Source organism: Perognathus longimembris, chromosome 3, assembly GCF_023159225.1.
Source record: "Perognathus longimembris pacificus isolate PPM17 chromosome 3, ASM2315922v1, whole genome shotgun sequence".
In the NCBI taxonomy this organism is placed as follows: domain Eukaryota; kingdom Metazoa; phylum Chordata; class Mammalia; order Rodentia; family Heteromyidae; genus Perognathus; species Perognathus longimembris.
The window spans coordinates 13,102,349-13,124,279 of record NC_063163.1 but is presented as its reverse complement, the minus strand read 5'-3'; the positions used below and the strand labels follow the sequence as shown (position 1 = coordinate 13,124,279).

The following is a 21,931-nucleotide window of genomic DNA, read 5'->3' as shown; positions in this document are numbered from 1 at the left end:
AAATATAAAAATTGTTATCCTAGTCCTGTTTTCAAACTTTATACTTTGAATTTTGGAAATTATTACTAGAGTTAATAAGTAGCATGAATAATGATGTTGATTTGATCTTCCTTGCATAAATATTTTACATATTTTAACTATCTTCAACTTATTACAAAAGAAATAGAATTCCAGTGTCAAATGTCATGACTTTTTACCTCTTAGTATATTCCTAGGCCTGAGCAATATCTTGTTTAATCATCTTAAAAGTTCTACTAAATGTTGACAGTTTCAGTAGCCAGTACGACAACTGTAATCTGTATTCAAACATACATGTGAGATTAGTTGCTTGATATAATAGAGGCATGGAAAACTGTAATAAGGACATCTTACTTTATTAAAATAAAGGGTTTTTCTTACAGAAAATGAGTGCTGTCTTTCAATCTGGACTAAACATTTCTGTGCCTCAGTTTCCACATATGTAAAATGTGATTGATAAAGTGTTCCATATTCCTATGTTCTCCTATGGATCAAATGAGGATAAATACACAAAATAGGAAAAGCATGTCTAGAACAAGATAAATATACAATAAATAGTCTATGTGTATTGTTTTTCATACATTATGTCATTGTGTAAACATTGAATTTCATGAATTTTACGTTATTTGCATTTTAAAGTTAAACTTTGAAATCATACTAATAAATTTTAAAAGCTGAGGTAGTATATAAATGGTTTTAATTATACGTTTTACATCTTTACATAATGCAGTCAGAACTTGACAATGTTAATCAATTTTTTATAATGATTTTTAATACTTGTTTTTCTCTTTAGAATGGGTACTCCACACATCACCATGATATGCAGTACTTACATTATTTTAAAGTTTTGCTTATCACAATGACTTGGTAAGAGTTACCATGGGAAAAATCAAACTATTGAATTTCAAGTCAAGTATATTTGGCAGGGTTCTAATAATTCATTTTGGAGAGCCCCAAAATATAGACTAGTCAAGAAAAACAGAAAGGTGACCAAAAACACTTAGTACAGGGTTTGGCTGGAATAAAATTCAGTGTTCACATTCCATAGAAACTTAGTTTGATTCTCTGATTTGACTTTTGCTGCTAAATTCCCCTTTTATCTTGTGTCGGTAATTATACTTGAATTTCTCATCTGCTTGGTATTCCTATGCCATATTCCAGCTGTCCTTTTGGGCTAATTTTCCATAAATTATTTAGCAAAAACAAACCACTCAATAACAAAGAATGAATGGAGTGTTTGGCCCCTTTGCCTTACGGTTGCTGGAGCTAGAGCTCTCTGGTGGCTGGAGGAAAATATTCAACATGTCAGGGTTGTGTCAAACATCAGTTCTGAAATTATCAGGTAAACTCAAATCTCCAAGGCTATACTCTGGGTTCCAAGAGATTTGCAGTATTGTTTGAAAGGAAATAGAAAATGTCAGCCTTGTATCTCTAAGGTTTGGTGTCTTGAGAAATGGCTTGTATTTGTCCTTTCTTAGATGCCCTTCAGTCTACATGAAACAGAAATGTTCAATCTGCTTGAAATTTGAGTTCTTTCTGTGATTCTCATTAAGTTTGACAATCCCATATCTTTCCTTTTCTCCATTTTCCCCAATGGAATATCCTCCGTTTGCAAAGCTACCCTTACACATATAAAGGTGCCTTTTAATAGTAATTAATACTTTAATGTACCAAACATGGTGCTATGTTAAAAGGGATGTGTTTTCATTTTAACAAAGAAATATGGTAAGAACTTAGGTATTTTAAAAGAAATTTTAGATGCAGTTGATTTATTACTGACAGGAGAGTCCCTGCTGTTTAACAGGAACTTTTCAAGGATGTTTGGATTTTATGCAATCACATTGTTTAAAAATATTTCCTCAGTTATGATTTCTTGCGTATTTCTCAGTTTTAAAGAATGAAATCCAACATTATTAAGATATTGTGACCTTTGTTTCACAACTCATTTTTATCATTTTTTTAGGAGTTAAAAAAACAAATAATAGTTTTAAATGAAATTGCAAAGCAAATGCATGGAAACTGCATTTGTCTATCATTTTAAGGGTAATAGTTATTTAACAACTGTAGGATAGTACATAAAACAAGAAATTGGTGTTTTCATAATTCAGTTAACTACATTAGGTTAGGTACATGATGTTTTAGAGTGAGTTGAAGTAGTCTGTGTAATAATATGAACTACCTAAAAGAAATGTTCATATAACGAGTAAGAAACATTTTATATCAGCAGGATTACTCTGTTTTTTTTTTTTAACTTTAACTTATTATATGTTAACTGGAAAAGAGTTTTTACTGTGATATTTTCGTAACTGCATATAATGCACTTTGATCGAATTAACCACCTCTGTTGCTTTCTCCTGTTCCTCTCACCCTGATTTTAGTCAAATTAAGTAGGTTTCCTTATTCTATTTTCACATATGCATATACAGCACTCAGATCATAATAGTCTCTCTTTTACCCTCTTCTCTAGTCCTCCTCCTAGTGGTTGTTGTCCCCAAACCATTCTTGTTTTATACCCATGCCAGTTTTGTTGTTGGTATTGTTGGGTGTTTGTGTTTGTTTGCTTGCTAATTATAATTGACTAATTATTGTGTCATTATTTACCATTTACTTTTCTTATTTTGGATAGAAACTCTCATTTGAATTTCCATCTTGTGGTTTTCACTAATAAAATCCTGATACAATTAAGGAATGTTATAAGATACTCAAATTGGAGTGAAAATATATCTTGTAACTACTTCATTCAATGTTATTATTCATGCTATTGTTAAGCAAGCTTCTCAGTCAGTCTGGGCTGCTCTAACAAAATATATCTGACCAGAACATAAAAAAATGAACTATTTTTTCATAATTTTAGACTTTGGGGAATCTAAGACTAAGTATTATAAAGCACCTTACTGTCTGGTGAAGACCAGAGTCTTTCTTTATCGATGTGAGGAGAACTGGATATCATCTCACAGTGACCTCAAGTGGCATGTGGGGAAAGGCATTTGGGTGAGATCAGTTCAACAGGGTGCTATTTGCATGGCCTAACAAACTGCTAAAGGTTCCCTTTCCATTACAATCACAAAGGGGTTAAAGACTTCAGTATATAAATTTGGAGAGGCCCTACCAGTGTATAGTACTAAACGCGTAATTTACATAAAAACTACATAAACTTTATCATTGAATTGCATTATATTATCTTATATTTCTTAGTATTCAATCATCCTTTTATGACTAAATTTTGATACCCAAATTTAGATGATTTCTGAGAAAGCACAGAATTCAACCTGTTTCATTTTGTTGACTATTTTGACTATATTTATGTTTATTTTGTTTTTTTTCTATTTTACTATATCAAGCATTGCATTAATTACATTAAGTGGAAGCCTTTTGTTATTTTGAGTTATATGTCTTGGGCTCCATATATATATATATATATATATATTTTTTTTTTTGCCAGTCCTGGGGCTTGAACTCAGGGCCTGAGCATTGTCCCTGGCTTCTTTTTGCTCAAGGCTAGCACTCTGTTGGGCTCCATATTAATAGATTAATTTTTCCCTAAGTAAAGCTGATAGTGGAGCATTGGATTCCAAATATTTTTAAAAATTTCTGAAAATTGAAATTGTTAATCAATGTACCATTTAAAAATTAATACAAGTTTCATTTACTAAACATGTTTTATCTTACTAAAACATCTAATCAGGTTTATAGAATATTATTCTCTGCATTAAGAATAACATTTGCTGGGACTACTACAAAATTAAAAGGTTCTGCACAGCTAACGACATAGCCACTAAACTAGGAAGACAGCCAACCATATGGGAAAAGTTTTCACCAGCAAAGCAACAAAGGCCTAATATCTATCATCTACAGAGAACTCAAGAAACTAACCCCCTCCAAACCCAGCAAACCAATAATTAAATGGGCAAGGGAGCTAAAGAGATACTTCACAGGAGAAGAAATAAAAATGGCAAATAAAGATGAGGAAATGATCAACATCCCTGGCAGTAAAGTAAATGCAAATAAAAACAGCCTTGAGATGCCACCTCACTCCAGCTAGAATGGCCTATACACTGAACTCAGGCAACAACAAATGCTGGAGGAGATGCGGGGAAAGAGGAACCCTTCTCCACTGTTGATGGGAGTATAAACTAGTACAACCACTCTGGAGAACACTATGGAGGTAAAAACCTCAGCATAGACATACGCAATGACCCAACCACACCATTCCTAGGCATCTATCATGAACAACAGGATCCAGGATACCACAAACACACCTTCACATCAATGTTTATCACTGCACAATTCACAATAGCCAAAATATGGACATAACTCAGATGCCCACTACACAAGAATGGATCCCAAAAATCTGGTACCTGTACACAATGGAATTCTACACAGAGATTAGAAATGATAAAATAATGGCATTTGCAAGGAAATGGTCAGGTCTTGAACAAATAATGTTGAGAAAGACAAGCCTAGAACACAGAAATCAAAGGAGCTTGGTCTCCCTGATATGTGGATGTTAGGGAGGAGGAGAACAGTAAAGATCATGTCTGTAAAATAACAAACTTCTTTTCAAATGGTATTTCCACATGCTTTGTTCAGCGACCTTACATTATGTCTCTAAAACCAAACAATTACTAAATAAGCATAAAAAAAGATCTAGGATAGACCTACCAGAGAATCACAATAGGTCAGCAGCTATGTGTGATTATACAAGATGAGGCTAAGAAAAATGAACTCCAAGAGATGAAAACAGGAGGATTTTGTTGTTGTTGTTGTTAGGTTTAATATACTAGGTGAATTTCCTTTCCCGTACCCCCTGTGGTCACTGTATATGATTTTGGTACACAGGATATTGTATATATGCATATCTGAATGAGGGAAGAAAAATAAAAATGAGGGAGGGTGTACCAAATATGACAAGAAATGTATTCACTACCTTATTATGTAACTGTAACCCCTCTGTAAATCACCTTGTCAATAAATTTTTTTAAAAGACTAACATTTGCAATTTTGTTATGGATTTTCCACTTAAAATCATATATTTTTGCTCAGTTGTTTTTGGTCATGTTTTACCATATTTTTCTATTCTGTGCATTGTCTGTTAAGGAATAACCTCAGGTGTATGCTTATAAAATTTTACTTAATTTGGTTTAACATTAATTTCCTTTTTTTATTTGCTATTTAAGTAGTATATGTTATGGTTTGATTGTACAAGTTTTATTGATCTATTCCTAATTTCAAGTTAGGTAATCATTTAGAATTTTTTTATTTGAAAATAATTTATTTTCATTTTTACCATGCATTTAGTTTCAGTTTGCAATGATTTTTCCAATAATGTTTGGATTAATTCATTTTTTAAAAGAATAATATAAAAGAGTATACTTGAAATGTTATTAGGAGAGTGATAGTGGTGGTAGTACACACTGATATTATAGTAGCTTTCTCTTGCAATTTAGTTGAATTTTGTATAGTTAATATAATATATATATATATAAATCTTTTTTTTTCAAATTTTTATTATCAAACTGATGTACAGAGAGGTTACAGTTTCATATGTTAGGCATTGGATACATTTCTTTATATAAATCTTATTTTAGAAATAAGTGACTGTTCTTTTTATGGTCATTTATGTTTTATATATACATAATAATAAATATATATAATGTAAACATATGTGTTTCCTTTTCAATCAAACTGTGAAAAACGTTGTTTCATATATTTATACATATATACACACTAAAATATAAAATTATAATGCTGAAAATGTATCTTACACAAGCTTTAGCTATTTAGTTATAATTGAGAGACATGCTAATTCTGTCACAATCTAATATTATCTAATGTAATTTTATCTTGAATAAATCATGTATCATGATCACGAATACATAAGCAGGTTTCCAAAATACATTTTGATTAATTGAGGTGATAGTATGTACGTGAGACCTTGAGAAAGCTGATATACATTCTTTACATATTTAATACCTTCCATGTGGCACTTTTATTGTTTCCCGTGTGAAATAATTTCCCTATCTCTTATTTATCTGAAATCATTGTTGTTAATTAGTCTTTTGATTTTTACTTTCATATTATCATGTTATTTTATATTGATCAACTTTCAGGAGCAGATCATACATTTTGCAGAAATAGAATGGAGCTCCATTTTATTCAGTTTTTGTCTTTCAGTCAGTTTTGTAATTATTCTTTTATTTTTTATTATTTTATTATTCTTGTAATTATTCTGAGATCATTTTGTTTTTACTTCAGTGAGCTTGTGCACAGTTTCTTTATTAATAGCACTATATGTGTTCATTTATGGTCTCATAAACCTGAGCACCTTCCTGAAAAGTTATTTTGGTTGTTGTTTTTTTTTCTCTCAAGGATAATGATCTGTCACTTGATTTACAGTTCCACTTTGGCTTTATGGTGTTTAGTTGGAGATAAGAGATTCAATGATTTTCAGGCTCCTGAATAGCTGGGATTATGGACATGAGCCTCCTGTGCTCAGCTGCAGTATGATAAAAGGAAATATGTAATCATGTTACTATCTCATATTATTGCATCAGCATTCAGCAGATATTTAATAAGCAACAACTATGGGACAATAGATTTTTACACTAGTGAGTGAAATGTACACAAACTTATTGTATAATAGAGGCCAACATAAATTAAGTACCCTTTTTAAAAAAATTAAGCGATAGTAATTTGTCTTTTATCTTTGTCTCTCCATTTTGATGTTCCCCTTCCCTTTCCTAGTTCCAATAAACACATATCCGATACCCAGGGTACTGAAATTAATTACCCCTGATGGGGTAAAACCATGGGGAAGAAAGATAAAAGAAAAAGGCATAATTTCACATGGTATGTTGAAAAAACAATCATAATAATAAACCAATTGTTTCCATAACTTGGAGTTTATTTCACTTAGAATCATTTTATATTGAAAGGATATGCCCCAGCCATCCAGGGACCATGCAGAGATAGTCACAGACAGGAGAAGAAGGTTTATAAGGGGTTTATTAGTGAGGCCATATCTCCCATGGGAGAGGGAGCAACATGACAGCTGTACCTTATCCAGGTGGCAGCTTCTCTCTGGGGCTAAAGTGGAAGTAGGTAGATCTTAAAGGTGAGTAGGAGTGGCCCATTTTAGTTCTAGGACAGGGAGTTTAGGTATGGGTGGATCGGGGGGCTCATAGGAGGAGCTGAGGACCTGAGGCAGGGGAAATGCTAACATTCCCCCACTTGTTGTTTATTAATAACTGAGGAAGGGTACCAGTCCAGGAGTACGGGCAGAAGTTGTTTTTTCTGGAGGTACTTCCTGCTGTAAAGGGGCGAAGCAGTCAGGGGTCCCTGATTCGTCATTTGGCCTGGTACCATCCAAGAATTATTAGGTTGACAGTTTGGTTGGTAAAGGTCCTCATCATTTCCATGACAATGGTTATCAGGGCCAATGCATGTCATGGCCTCCTCTGGCTACCTCCTGCAGCTTGAGCACATCAAGGAGTCACTGGCGCTGGGGTCTTCAGGATCCAGATCTGTGCTGGGCAGAGCAGTGTAAGTGAAGCCTTCAGTTGCTTGTAGTAAGAGGATGGCCTTGAACCACAAGTTCCCAGGTGGTATCCTGGGTGAGGGATGTTATTCTGTTAAGAGACTTTTGAAAAGGTCAGGCAAAAGTCTGATAAGTTCACAGGATCAGTTAACATGAATGACATGGGAGAACACACCCTGGCCACAAACCAGAACAGTTCCATTTGGAACATAAACCCAATTATGGCCCATTACAAGGAAGGAGGAATAACTGGACTGGGGGCAGGAAGGGAGTGTTTAGGGGTATTTTTTTGGCAATTGGGTAGTGGACTGGTTGGGAGTAACCAGTCAAAGGCTAATATATATACAAGTAGCAAGTAACAAAGGCTAGAATGAAAGTTCCTGTCCAGATGGAAAGTGGACAAATGTGGACATTAGGTGGGCAAGCAACTATTCCTCTTGATCTCCCAGCTCTGAGTAATTTTGAAAGCACAAATTTAAAGTGACTCCATTTAGGATGTGACTTCACCTCCTCTTACTCCTCTCCATGGTTCCTCGTTGTCAGGATTGACCTCGTCCTGAAGGTCTAGGTGCTCATTGCTTGGGTAGCTTGTCCCAGTTGACATTCACTGGGTTTGAACTCAAGGCCTGGGCACTGTCCCTGAGCACTTCTGCTTGAGGCTACTGCTCTACCCCTTGATCCACAGTACTGCTTCCAGCATTTGGCTGGTTAGTAGGAGTCTCTTGAGCCATGCTTCTACTCTGGCACTTTGCTGGTTAGTTGGGCGATGGAGCTTTAGAGGGATTTTTCTTCCCAGGCTGGCTTCAAACTGCAATCCAAATAGTCTTCACCATAAAAAAGGCCTTTTTTATTCCCAATTAAAGCAGCAAGGAGATCAAGGGGACTAGAGCTTACCTGCACCTTTTCAAGAAATGACCAACAAATACTTGCCAGAATTCTGCAATGACAAACTCAGTAGATGTGATGAGAGTTTTCAAACAGCAACTGATTAGCACTTTAGCGTTCCTTGGGCTGTTTTCTGTGTTCTGAATTAACTCTAAGAAAACCTTTGAACTCAAACAACATTTTCTTAATTCAAGAATTATAAGCACTAGCATTTTGCCAAGAATCCAAACTTGGCATCTTTTTTTTTTTTGTATTTACCAAAATGCATCTAACTGCAAAATAGCATAGAAATCAAATCTTTGCCTATATACCCCTTGTTGTCTAAGTTGTGGGGATTAACATTACCAGCAGGTGGAAGAGAGCACAAATAAATAACAGTCAAGAGGGCAAAGGGTCAGGACAATGTAAAAATCTCAGCTGCAGTGGATCCAAAGTGGCTTTTGTCTTCCCTCCCGAATCAGCAGACTTAGGCATATGTGATGGAGGCAGGCAGGAGAGATGGGTTGGATCTGGGCAAGGCTGTAGTAGCATCTCTCAGAGTCCCTTGGATAGATTGTCACCCCTCCTTCTGGGTTGCCTGCAAATTTCTACACAGACTAAAGACATTTGAAATCTCCCAGTATTCCCTGGTTGCTTACTCTGAATACTCTGGCTTTTGCAGCCTGGTGCCCTACTGGCTTAAGCAGGGTGACAACTTTAAAAAGATTTTAGAAGGCTTGGGCCTGTAACCATTTCTTGCAAGTTCATACCTTTTCACAGTCACAAAATTCACACAGACCAAAGGCCAACCAAGTCTGCCCTCTGCAGCAGCCACAACAGTTTCTGAGACATGGAGGGGGAAGACACCAATGCTACACCAATGCAAACCAGTGGCCGCCAAACAAAACTCTGATGCTTTTAACCTTGGAGTAAGAGTCACAGACATGCGTTTTAACTTGCTGCACACTTGAAGTCTCGGCTGCAACTCTGTCATGACGGGCCTGCTATAAACCCTACTCTAATCTTGGAAGTATACACAATACTGAGATTTTCAGAACTGAGCTACTTGAGGCAGAAAGAGCCAGGGAAAGAGCCCTCTACACCTGTCAAAATCTTCACAGGAAAACCACCAGTGATTCCTAGATATGGCTAGACTGGACAGGCACAGGGAGACACCCATGCTGAGGAGGGTGCGAAATATACTTCATTAAGCAATCTCCCATGCAAGAGAGACAGAATAAGGAATCACTAGTAGTGAAACCAGGCAGTTTAAGAACAGACTGTGGAGGCAGCTTCCTGTAGCCATGGACTGTCACAGTCCACACAACTAGCATGTTGACCAGCGTCCTGACTCACTACTAACTCCATCCTCTAAAGCAAAATATCAATCCTGGGTCAGGAAAATCAAGGTCAACACCCACATTTGCACACTTTTTCCAAAATGGCTCTCATCCCTTGATCTTAGTTTATGAGAGTACCGTGTGATGCATATTTGAACTCTTAGACACATTTGCTTGCCCCCAAACCAGTTTTAAACCAGTTTTGTTGTGTTTTTCTCTTTTGGCTTGGACTCAGGTGATTGGAGTCAGGATGGCCTCCAGGCTTTTTCCTGTGACTCCACCCACAGGCTGCAAGGATCAGTTTAACACAAGACCTAAGTTAAAATGGTAGTCAAAAGCAAGTAATTTTGAAACCATAATGTCAGTTTTTACATATTTTACACAGAGACAGACAGGTAGACTTGTGCACAAGCTTTGAGGCTCACTTAGATTTTTTTTTAAATTGGTCATGTAAATTTTCTGGAATTCCAGTGGAAAAATGACATTTTTAACAAACAAAAATTTTCACAGATTATACGATGAGGAAATGGAGAAGCCACATTTTGAGAAACCAATTCAGCTCCAATGGGGAGCTGAAGTGGGATGCTATGACCAGAGAAGGTCCAGGAGATGGGAGACAGGACACGAACAGAACACAGACACTTGGCATGGTGTAATGGCGGCAGAGCAGGTCAGAGCTTCAACAGGGCAACAGCAAGACACCTTCACCTATGAATGTTTGAATTGTAAGGTAACAGTTACAGAGTTCAGGGGGGCAGGGTTACAGTGAGCTTGAGTTTCCACATCCCCACTCTGCCTCTAAGAATTTGGCAAACCCATTGCCTGGAGGGAGGAGAGAGACTCCATGTCCAAGAATTTTTTTTTGGGGGGGGGGAATTTACCTTGATGGAACCAAGATGGAGCTTGTTAAAACCAATTCTATTGTACATCACATGGTCAATGGTAGAGAAAACTTATGATTTAGCCAACAACAAGGAGAATTTAACAGAATCTCCAAGCTTACCAAACATGCGTAACCAGAATCAAAAACCTTTCCTTTGTGTCTTTTTAGGCAGATGTTAAACAAATATTGGTACCTTTGGAAGCTGGTACCAGCCCATCCTATATCACAGGCAGGCAGGCAGGCAGGTAGAATTTAGACAGAGGCAAAAAGAGAAAGAGAATTCCATCTGCCTGAGAGCTCACAGAAGTTATGTTAAGTCCTGTAAAATATCAGGGGTCCAGTGTCCCATGAAGGAGCCACACAGAGTTCCAAGTTTGGGGCCAAATTTGATTACGATTGGGCTCGACTTGAACAGCTTTCCTGAAGCATTTTAGACTGGCCCTGCAGCCTTACAGAAAATCAGATCCGAGGCCCTGGTTAATGGTCACTCATCCTGGTTGGAGGTTTAAATCCGTCCTTGTTTGGTGGATGGAAGTAGAGCACTTGGTAAGAAGAAAGTTACCTCAGTGGTTGTCTGAGTGGGCTTAGGACAGTAGAATAGGTCCCAGGGGAAGCTTCGGACCCCCCAGAAATGGGGGAACAAATATACCGGGGAACCTATCCTTGGTTTTGGCACCAATGAAAGGATATGTCCCAGCCATCCAGGGACCATGCAGAGATAGTCATGTACAGAAGAAGAAGGTTTATAAGAGGATTTATTAGTGGGACCAAGGGATGAGGTTTGCACCTTATCCATGTGGCAGCTTCTCGGGGTCTAGAGGGGAAGTAGGTAGGTCTTAATGGTGAATAGGAGTGGCCCATTACAGTTCTAGGACAGGGAGCTCAGGAATGGGTGGATCTGGGGGCTAATGAAAGAAGTTGAGGACCTGAGGCAGGGGAAATGTTAACAATATGCTCATATACTTACAAAAGTATATGCTGTAAACCAACTGTACAACTCAGGCAAAGGTTGGGGAGAGAAGTGGGGAGGGAGAAGGTTGGAGAAAATGAAGGAGGAGGTAACAAACGGGATAAGAAATGTACTCATTGCCTTACATATGATACTATAACCTCTCTGTACATAACTTTGACAATAAGGAAAAATTTTAAAAGACAGTAATTATTGTAAGACTAGTGAGTTTAAAAATGAGGACAGAGATTGGCTACCACAGAAGTAGGGTGGTGTTTTTCTCACTATTCTTGTTTTTGTTTAAGAAAGGGCCACAATTTAATAATTGACAACAATTCTGTCATGTGGACTTTATAAGGTGAGAAGTTCTAGTACAGTTCCCCTGTGGTAGTGTTTTCCATGTCATTCATTAAGCAGGGGAAGCAGTGCTAAGCTGGTAAACACTCAGCTTCCAGGATCTACAGTCTTTACGTTCAGTGTTCTGGATTAGAGCAGGGTGGAAGGGCAGGAGGGAACCTGTAATGGCTTCTCCTTCATGGTGATTTAAAGATAGTTGGATACTTAACATCTGAAAGAACAGTTATTGCATAAGAATGGTACAGAATCTGCCTTATCTTTTACTATCTGGTCTTATAAGTCACAAAGAATTATTCATAATATTCGGTTTTAACAATCATAGCATGTCCAAAGTTGAAGAGAAATAAGTCTATCTTTTTCATCACTATCTTTTTGAACATGGGAATCCATGCTTGCTAGACAAATGCTCGACCAGTTGCACCACAACTCTTGCTTTTTCTAAAGTAAGGTTGTTATATCTGAATGTTAGTTATATCATATTTGGTGATATTCTTATTCTGCCAGGCAGAATGGAGGCTCATACTTATAATCCTAGCTACCTAGGAAACTGCAATCTAAGCCAGCTTGGGCAGGCAAGTCCGTGAGATTCTTATATTCAATAAACCATCAAAAAGTTGGAAGTAGATGATAGGACATGAGATAAAAAAGCTCAAGGTCAGTGAACAGGCCCTCATTTCAAGGCTTGAGGTTGTAACAACAGCTTAAAAAATGCACCATCTCTTTCTATCTGTCTATGGATCTATCTACTATGTATGTATGTGTGTACGTATGTGTATATGTATGTATGTATGAGTGTAAGTATTTATGTATGTATGCACTGTGCCTGAAGGTCTGCTCTTGGATTTTAGGTTTCCTAAGCACTGAAACTTGAGTATCTCCCACTTTGCCATAATTTGTAATCACAACATTCTCCTTTCGTACTCTCAATGACCCAACTTTCCACATGCTGTTCAGTGTGAGTTCAAAGCAACATTATAAGTGTATCTTCTGATTAATCACAATTGTTTAAGGATGTCATTTTCCTGAGGTTGCCTGAGAGGATTTATTTTCCCTTTTTTTTGTGGGATAATATTTTTATTATTCTGCCTTTCTCATTCTTCTCTCTCTGTCTCTCATTTCTCCCATTGTTTCCTTACTTGGAGGATAATAACATTTATCCAATGCTAGAGTTTGATTTCAAAAAGAAAGATCATTTTTTTGGGGGGGGTAGGTCATTGAGTTCCTTTCTCTGCTCTATGTTGGAGATGAGATTGAGATACACAGCTCCCTGGGTAGCCAACAAGAACTAAGGGGAATACCCACCTGGACCCAGGTGGACACCTGCTGTATGCTGTCTGCCACCAGGTGGAAGGCACATTACAACTCTCAGCATGCATGTACAGTGAGAGCTGGGGGTGGTAGCGGGAATGAGTGTTGTTTTGTAAATTATAGATGTTACTGCTTTCTGAGAGAGGATTCTGGGGAAGGCTGTATTTTGCATAGAAATTCATTTCAAATGCCTGCTTGGTATGGCACAGATGGCTTGTTTATCAGCAATTTTTGTGTTGCTTTGTAGTGTCTCCATTTCCCCGCCCCCCCCCCCAACTTCATTAAAAGTACTATACTAGATAGCAGCGGGGAGGATAGGGACAGACGGGAAGGGAAGGGAAGAATAGAGGTTGAATTTGTAACTGATGGAATGGGTTAGCATCCTGATTAATGCAAACACAAAACAAGCACAGCCATGGAACAAAAGCATGGGCAAAGACTTATGACCTGCAGTAGGTATTGAGAATATAACTTTCCAAAGTAACATCCTCCTGGAACAAAGGAACATATTCCAGGAGCTCTTACATATTCATATAGTACTGTTCTTTAGTATAGACATATTGTAGAGCATGCTCAGTTAAAGATAGCAATTTAAGAAGGTGGACTCATTTTGGGACACACTAATGAAGGACATGAAAGTCATATTCCAGAGGTTAAAATGGTGCACAAGTGTCCCTAGGCATGCTTAGTTATAGCCAAAAAGAAAAGAAAGGACACTGATAGTGAGTTCATATAGGAGTTTGTTCCGAAATATGCTTGGTACATTTAACAGCTAACAATATCAGATTTGCAGGTAAGGTGTGGGGGTTGGGGTGGGGAGGAAGCCAGAAAACCCACATGACCAAGATCTGATGACCCAGTCATCAGGTCTTCATTGCCAGTACCAAGTGCCTAGCCCACTATACCCCTCATGCATCTGTTTCTCTTACTGTAGGTGCTACCTAAAGTTGGCTGGTGTGTAAGGTATGTGGTAACAAGCAGTATCTGATCCTTCCAGAACCCTCCTGAACTTCAAGAAACAGCTTTCCATTGTCTGAGTCACCCCAGGAATCTCACTCATGAGACACCTGGAACAATTGGCATTCCTAATGATTTCCATGCCAGGAAACTATCATGACTCACAAAACAAACTACAGATAGAACAGTTTAACTTGGTAATTTTTATAGACATTTCTAAAATAAGCCATGTTACATATTGTAAAGTCTAGTAATTAGCCTTAAGTCCTTCCTTCCTTCCTTCCTTCCTTCCTTCCTTCCTTCCTTCCTTCCTTCCTTCCTTCCTTCCTTCCTTCCTTCTTTTCCTTCCTTCCTGTCATAGGAAGTACATGGGACTTCTTCACAGGCTACTATTCTAATGCTATTTATGGGGCTAGGAATATGGCCTAGTGGTAAAGTGCTTGCCTCGTATACATGAAGCCCTGGCTTCGATTCCTCAGCACCACATATATAGAAAAAAGCCAGAAGTGGCACTGTGCTCAAGAGGTAGAGTGCTAGCCTTGAACAAAAAGAAGCCAGGGACAATGCTCAGGCCCTGAGTCCACACTCCAGGACTGGCAACAAGAACAAAACAAATAAACTAATGCTATTTATAACTAGCCTCAATCAGCATTAAAATACAATTTCTCACTCATAAGATTTGCTACTAGAATCAGCGATATTTAGATGTGCCATGCAACAGGGTGAAAACAGTACCATTTTCAACACCAATCTCTAATTTATGATTTATCTCAAATCATTTCAATCCTCAAAATCCTTTCCTATAGTTTATTCATCACATTAGATTATATTCTCTATGAGAGATGACATAAAGTATCAATTGAGGCAAAAGTAAATTCAGGAAATTAATAACCATTTGTTCTAAGTTATTAAAAGCAATTTAATACCATTTATTTTAATGTGTAGTTTTAAATAATGTAACTTAATATATTATAGGTAACTGTTAATAAAACATCTTATGCAAGAAGTTAAAATTATTGAAATGGCTATTGAAAATTATTTCCCCCATATTGTTTATTGTCTGTTATGTATAGGCTCATAAATTCTCTTTAAGACTTTCGACCTTTACCAAAAGTATGGCTGCTGACTTATGCAAATACTCCTTTTGTTAGATAATAAGAATTACATGAATTCTATTTTCCTTTTTTGGCCTTCACAAGCAAGACACTTAGCACTAAGTTTTGGACTGAAGGATGTTTCTCTTTTCCCATTTCTTCTTATATACTGTCACCTCCTTTCTTTCATTATTCTTTCATTTGCCCTTGTTTTATACAGCTTGTCTTTTTTTATAATCTGTTTCAGAGGCTTTTCTAGAAATATGCAGTGCATGCTTACAAAATAATGAAATAAACATACTTCCTCATTTTGTGTTAAAACATGCTTCGATTGAACTAAATGACCTCTAAGGTCCCTTCCACCTCTAAATTTATGTTGCTGTCACCAAAGACAGACAAAAAAATCTATTAGCCTGTAGGCCAGGAGATGAATGCCAAGTACTCAATTCCTGTTATAGATATATTTCTTCTTGAAGGCACAGTGCTAGATTCAATAGCCTGCTGAAAAACCATTTCTGAAAAAAAATAAAATCTCAGTTAAAATATTATTTTATTGTTAAGCATCCACAGTGAATAAAAATGAGGAGACAATAATTATTTCTTGTGAGTTATTTATAAAATTCGAAAATAATTCAGCTGAGCCTAATGAGTGTAACTAATTTCATTAAATTAGTTACACTGGAATATTTTCAGACTCTTGCTGCCTAACACATTAGTATTAAGCATTATTAAAATGTATTTTATGTGCCTACATGGATGCATCTCCAATGAATCAACTGTCAACACTTTTCTAATAACTATCCCTTCAATGCTCTCTGGAACAGATTCAGAGCAGGTGGTTGACTTTGCTTTAGAAAGCAAATTCTCTTTCTCTCTCTCTCTCTCTCTCTCTCTCTCTCTCTCTCTCTCTCTCTCTCTCTCTCTCTCTCATCAGTGAGAAGGAACCCAAAGCCTTCCATATTTTTAGCAAATGTTCTGCCATTAAGCATTCCCAGTCCAGCAATTTCCCTTTCATAATATCCCTCCTGTTTGTATATACAAGTATATTGAGATTGTCCTCAAATTGTTTGTAGCAGTTAGAGATCACTGAAAAATACAGAAAATACTAGATTGTTTGTTTTCATACATTCTAATTTTGCTTTTATTATTATTATTTCTGTCCAACTGAATTAAAATGGAAGAATACATAAACCAAGTTGTAATTGAAGAGATATGCTTGAACACATTAGCTATATATGTATGTATATACATATATGTGTGTTATATTGCTATTGTTTTATATACATTATATATTACTTTATAGCAACAAAGTATCTTTTTCATAACCATGATATGACTTTGATGAGGATCGAGGGACAATACCTTTTTATCTAGAAAATTTCCAGACTTTTGTTTCTATATTCTCCATAAAATGAACTGAACACAATAGCGTAGAGTTTATACTCCCTAAGAGTTGTGGCTTTATATGGAAATAGGTCCTTCTAGATATGGTTACAGTATGGACAAAGATGAACACATTTTAGAGAAAGTTGCCTTAAATGACACTAAGTGTTCTTGTGAGAAACAGGAAAAAACAATTAAATAGAGGAAAGTGATGAAAATATGGAGACAGAACTTGGTATGATGTATATGCCAAAGAATGCCGAGAATTTCTGGTTTCCAGAAGTCTCCAGAATGAGGAAGGAGACCAGGGAATGTCCCTGAATAAACCCAGAAGACACCCTTATTTCAGATGTATAGACTTCAAAACTATGAGAAAATGTATTTTGGTTCTCAAAACTGACATTTTGGTGATAATTTTTGTTATGGACTAAGGAAACTACATTATTCTATAATCTAGAAGTCTTTTTCTCTATGATTTTGTTATATTGTGAATTGTATATTTATTTACATAGCTTGCTGGTAATGTTAGAAATACTGTGTCTTGTAACTTATTTTAAAGAATTTTATGAAGTTAGTATATTTTTGTCTAGCAATTACTGCCATCACTAATATTCGTAAATGTACAAAAATGATAAATGATCCTAAGAGTATTTAACATCTGTCAGAAAATATTAGTTAAATGAAATTTATACACTGAACCATTTTGCATTGTTTCTTAGCTTGGAATAGCCTTTGTTACTACTCAGATAAAAATCTCCTAAGTAGGATTTTACTTTTACATATTGAACTAAATTGTGAAGTGAAAGAGAAAATCAGTGCAAAGTTATGTTTACTAATCACCATAAATGCATGAAAGAGACCCTTTTGTCTTACTGAGAAGGGATGAATATTGAAATATGAATCTGTCAAAATGAAAGTGAGTACATTGTATCAAAACTTAGTAAACATAATTAATTACAATTAGAGCTGATCATTTTAAATTTGGACCATCATTCTGAATGCAAAAGGAGAAACTGTAGCATTACACAATTGCTAACTTATTTTGATTATTCATTTAAACAACTGAAATACCAAAGCAGATAATCGATTAAATAAAGCTATTTATCTTTTCCTGATGAGATTGGGCAGAGTAAGAAGGCTAAGAAAAGTACTATTTTTACCCAGATGAAAGTTCATTCACAAAGGTTTTTATCAGGTATGCAGAATTTTTAAAATGGCAGCTTCTGAAACTTTACAGGCTTTATATGTGTAGCCACTAGTTTCTCCTGTGAAAGTCCCATCTTTTGGGTTCACACACCTGCTCATTATAAAAAGGTCAGGGATTTGCTTACCTGCGATTCTCCTGGAAAAATTGGCAAACAAATATTCATGCCTTGCCAAATACAGTGTGTGGTAGTTGGGGGGGGGAGATGATGTTTATTACCTATTCTCTAATGAGTTCTTATTTATAAAATCTTTCTCTGATTTATCTTATTTTATTATTGCTGTGGTAGCTTAGGAGCTACTTGTTCATTATTATGTGAAGCATGAAAATACCTTGTTTAAACAATAGTATTGACTTTTATAGCACATTTCTCTTCAATAGAAAATTATTTATAAATAAAGGTAAATTCCAAATATGGTCTCTCTTATTTGTATTTATTTTGGTATCATTTAGGATTAGAAATAATTTTCATATTTAGACACTACCTTTGTATTATTATAAAGCTAAATAGATAGTAGAGATTCCCTTAAAATTGTTCTTTGACTCCACAGCTGAATCGAGATAGTGAAATGATGCAAGTTGTAATCATTTTGAACTGATTCTACAGTTGTCTTTATTCTTCAAAATTCCTGCATGCCTCACATCTATCATGAAATGCTATTCCTAGAAAACAAGCCCACAAGTCAGAGCACTTTTTTTTTTCCATCTGAGATTTCAAATATAAGGAAAAAGGTTATCTAGGTACTGACTGTGCATAAGACAAGACTCAGCAGTGATATTTAGTGCCTCCCCAAAACATGAGGAAAACACAATCCAGATGGTCAGTAAGTACTCACTTTTACATGTAACAAGAGAAGGGAGGCCCTGTAATGAAGAAAAAGTTGGAAAGAAAATAGAAGGGAAATTTTCTCCTTGCAGAATGGCTCACTGCTGAATACCTCTTTATAATTTCCAGACCTTCTTGGACCAAGACAGCAACATATTTATCCGAGTCAAAGATAGCCCAATGTATTGTCACCTAGAATTTAGGAGGCTCAAGATTGAAAAAAAAAAGGGGGGGGGGGTGGCTGGGAATGTGGCCTAGTGGTAGAGTGCTTGCCCGGCATGGATGAAGCCATGGGTTCAATTTCTCAGTACCACATATACAGAAAATAAAACAAAACAAAACAAAAACAAAAACTGAAGTGGCTCTGTGGCTCAAGTGGTAGAGTGCTAGCCTTGAGCAAAAGAAGCCAGGGAGGCAGTGTGAAGGCCTTGAGTTCAAGCCCCAGGACTGGCCAAAAAAAAAAAAAAAATAGATTGCAGGAATGGAAAGAATTTTCATACCAGCCACATAACTATTCATATAAAAAGTAATAAATTAACAAATAAATGAACAAAACCAACCACAACAGCATTAATTAGTGTCTATTCTTGACCTTATTTGGTTTGATTTGGTTTGGTTGTTTGGCTTCTTTATGCTCCTGTGTCAGCCTAAGGGGTGGGCTTTTGTGTCTGTGCTACCGTCACCCGCACCCGTTGCTCTTCATCAGGAGTCAGACTTCCTGTTCTTATATCCTGTCCCAGCTTCTACAGAATCCTTTCGCATATTAAAATCCCAGGGACAGATTCCTGGTTATTGTCTCTCTTGAAATTGCATGAGTAGACACCAAAATACTATAATTGTGTTGAGAATTTGAACTGCCTTCAAGAGAAAGTAACATTAATATCGGTAGAGCATGGTACGACTTTCAAACAGGAAACGTGAGTCAAGCCTGGAAAGATGTCTTCCTGGTGAGGCAGGATACGTAAATCACTTGGCAGTACGCTTAATATTATCTATGTTCAACACAGAGAAAACTGAAACCTTCATCTTAAGACTTTTGAAAAATGTAGACACTTCCCTCCTTGCTTTTTCCTTGTTAATGATAAACAAGTGGTGTTTTGGAGAGCTGATCCTTTTCACTTGCTGTCATCCATTACCAGCTCTACTGAGAGACAATTAGGATGGATAGTGTGGCTCTTCTGTCTGGAAATGAAAACTTACTTATCTCTTTTTTGTGTGTTTTGTTCACTTCCCCCCCTCTCTCTGTCTCTCTCTCTGTCTCTCTACCCCCCTCTTCCCCTTTAAAATGGGAACAATAATTTTAATCAACAAGCCTTTATAGGAATCATTGAAATGTTTTTTAGTTATTACACATGCATTTAGAAGCAAAGAGAATAATTAATGAAGTACTAACATTTAATAATGAGAAAAAGACAAAAACTGTTTGGTAGAACAAGTTTAATTTAGAAGCCCTACCATTGCATGCATATTAAAGTATGTAGAAAGTAGGTTTTCTTAGGAAACTAGAATTCTGAATTACTTATTTAGTGTTGACAGAAGTGTGTTTTCTAATGTTAAAATGCCTAAGTGAGCTTTTATTTAAATGTGTTTAAAAATTGTCTACTATAAATAAATGCTAAAGCAAACAGCACAGGGAGTTTAGAATGTAAATATTTATTTAAGCTGAAAATACACATGATAACAATTGTATTAAATGTAAGCTCAGTGCTACTTAAGGAAAATGTACATTGTTGTCTAACAAAGATGCAAATCAAAAAGTATTATGTAATTCATTTCCCTACATAGTCTCTCTGAAGGTGTTACAGTGATTTGTGACATTATTGATTAGTTAGGTTTTCAAAGTTTAAGGAATGAATTGTGGCGTACTTACTCTATTTTCCTTCATGTTCACCAATAGTTGTGTCATTCTTTTTGATGGGATGTATTCATCCATTCACATTACTGTACAATAGTTTACTAAGTAAATATTCAATTTTCATGATGATGCGTAAGGACTCTTGGATTCACAGGCCTGGGACTGTTTTGAGAGGTACATCTCTGAACATTCTTGTGCTTGCTCTTTGGTCAACACTGTTAGTTAAACGGATTCATCAAGTAGATTTCCCCTGGGTATAAATTTTAAATAAGGGATATGATCAGCTCACATATCCACTAATTTTTCAAAACTAGTCCTACTTAAGACTCCTAGGGCTCCTTCAAGTTTAATTTCTCTTTTATATTTTTTTCCAAGTCCTAATGGACCTCTTCATATTTGGCATTTTCAAGGGCTATATTATGAGTTGAAATTAGTTCAAATAGTGGTGACAGATAAAGCTGTGTACTGTGACAGTTACTAAGTCATGTATCTTTCACTTGTCCCTTTGCTAGCTATACTCAGCGTGTGGTTGGAGGTGGAGTGAAAGCCCAGTCTGGAAATCCTGAAGTGAAAGTTAAAGGAACAGATCCTTTGATAAATCAGATAATTGACAAGCTGAGACATGTAATTCAGGTAAGTTCTGATCTTCTACGTATTGATCCACTGTGTGGCAAATGAAAAGTAGTGTTTCTATTATACTTGATGATTTCAATAACAGCGTCTAATAACCCTCCATCATATTGAATATTAGAATAATTTGTAGGTAGGCTTTCAGAAATGCTTTGTTCAATGATTGTTTTATAAGGTCAATGGGCAATGACATTTTAATGTGTGGGTGATCTGTAACTGGGCATTGCAAGATATGGCCTCAACATTTCAATAATGACAACTTCATGGTATAGTTTATCCTCAATGATTAATATAGAAGAATTATTTTGACCATTAAAGAAAATATATCAGAGTAAAAAAGCTTCCAGAATATCTTCAAGGTAAGTCAGCTTTACTAAAAATCTTTGCCTATGCTCACACAAAACCTTGCCATCAAAAAGCATTTCATTGAAATAGTCTATTAATAAGAACAAAATATATTATATGGTGCAAATACTATTCCACCTCAGTTCTATATTCACAGATGTTTCAGGGTAAGAATAATTTTTCCGTGTTAGTAATTTGTAAAGCAATTTTTTGTGTGCATGTATGTTCGTTTTAAACAAGATTTTGTAAAGAAAATAGACATGTAGTATTTTATTTTAATTTATTTTATTTCTTTCTTTTTTTTTTTTTTTTTTGGCCAGTCCTGGGCCTTGGACTCAGGGCCTGAGCACTGTCCCTGGCTTCTTTTTGCTCAAGGCTAGC

The 21,931-nt window shown here is 36.2% G+C and overlaps 1 protein-coding gene across 1 annotated transcript in view; it reads left to right on the top strand.

The window, feature by feature from the left end:
• The window catches only part of Gpc5 (glypican 5), a 455,251-nt gene that overhangs the window by 298,891 nt on the left and 134,429 nt on the right, over window positions 1-21,931 (top strand). Inside the window, 1 exon segment of the mRNA XM_048341183.1 lies at window positions 21,088-21,208. Within this exon segment, the coding sequence (XP_048197140.1) occupies window positions 21,088-21,208 (121 nt within the window).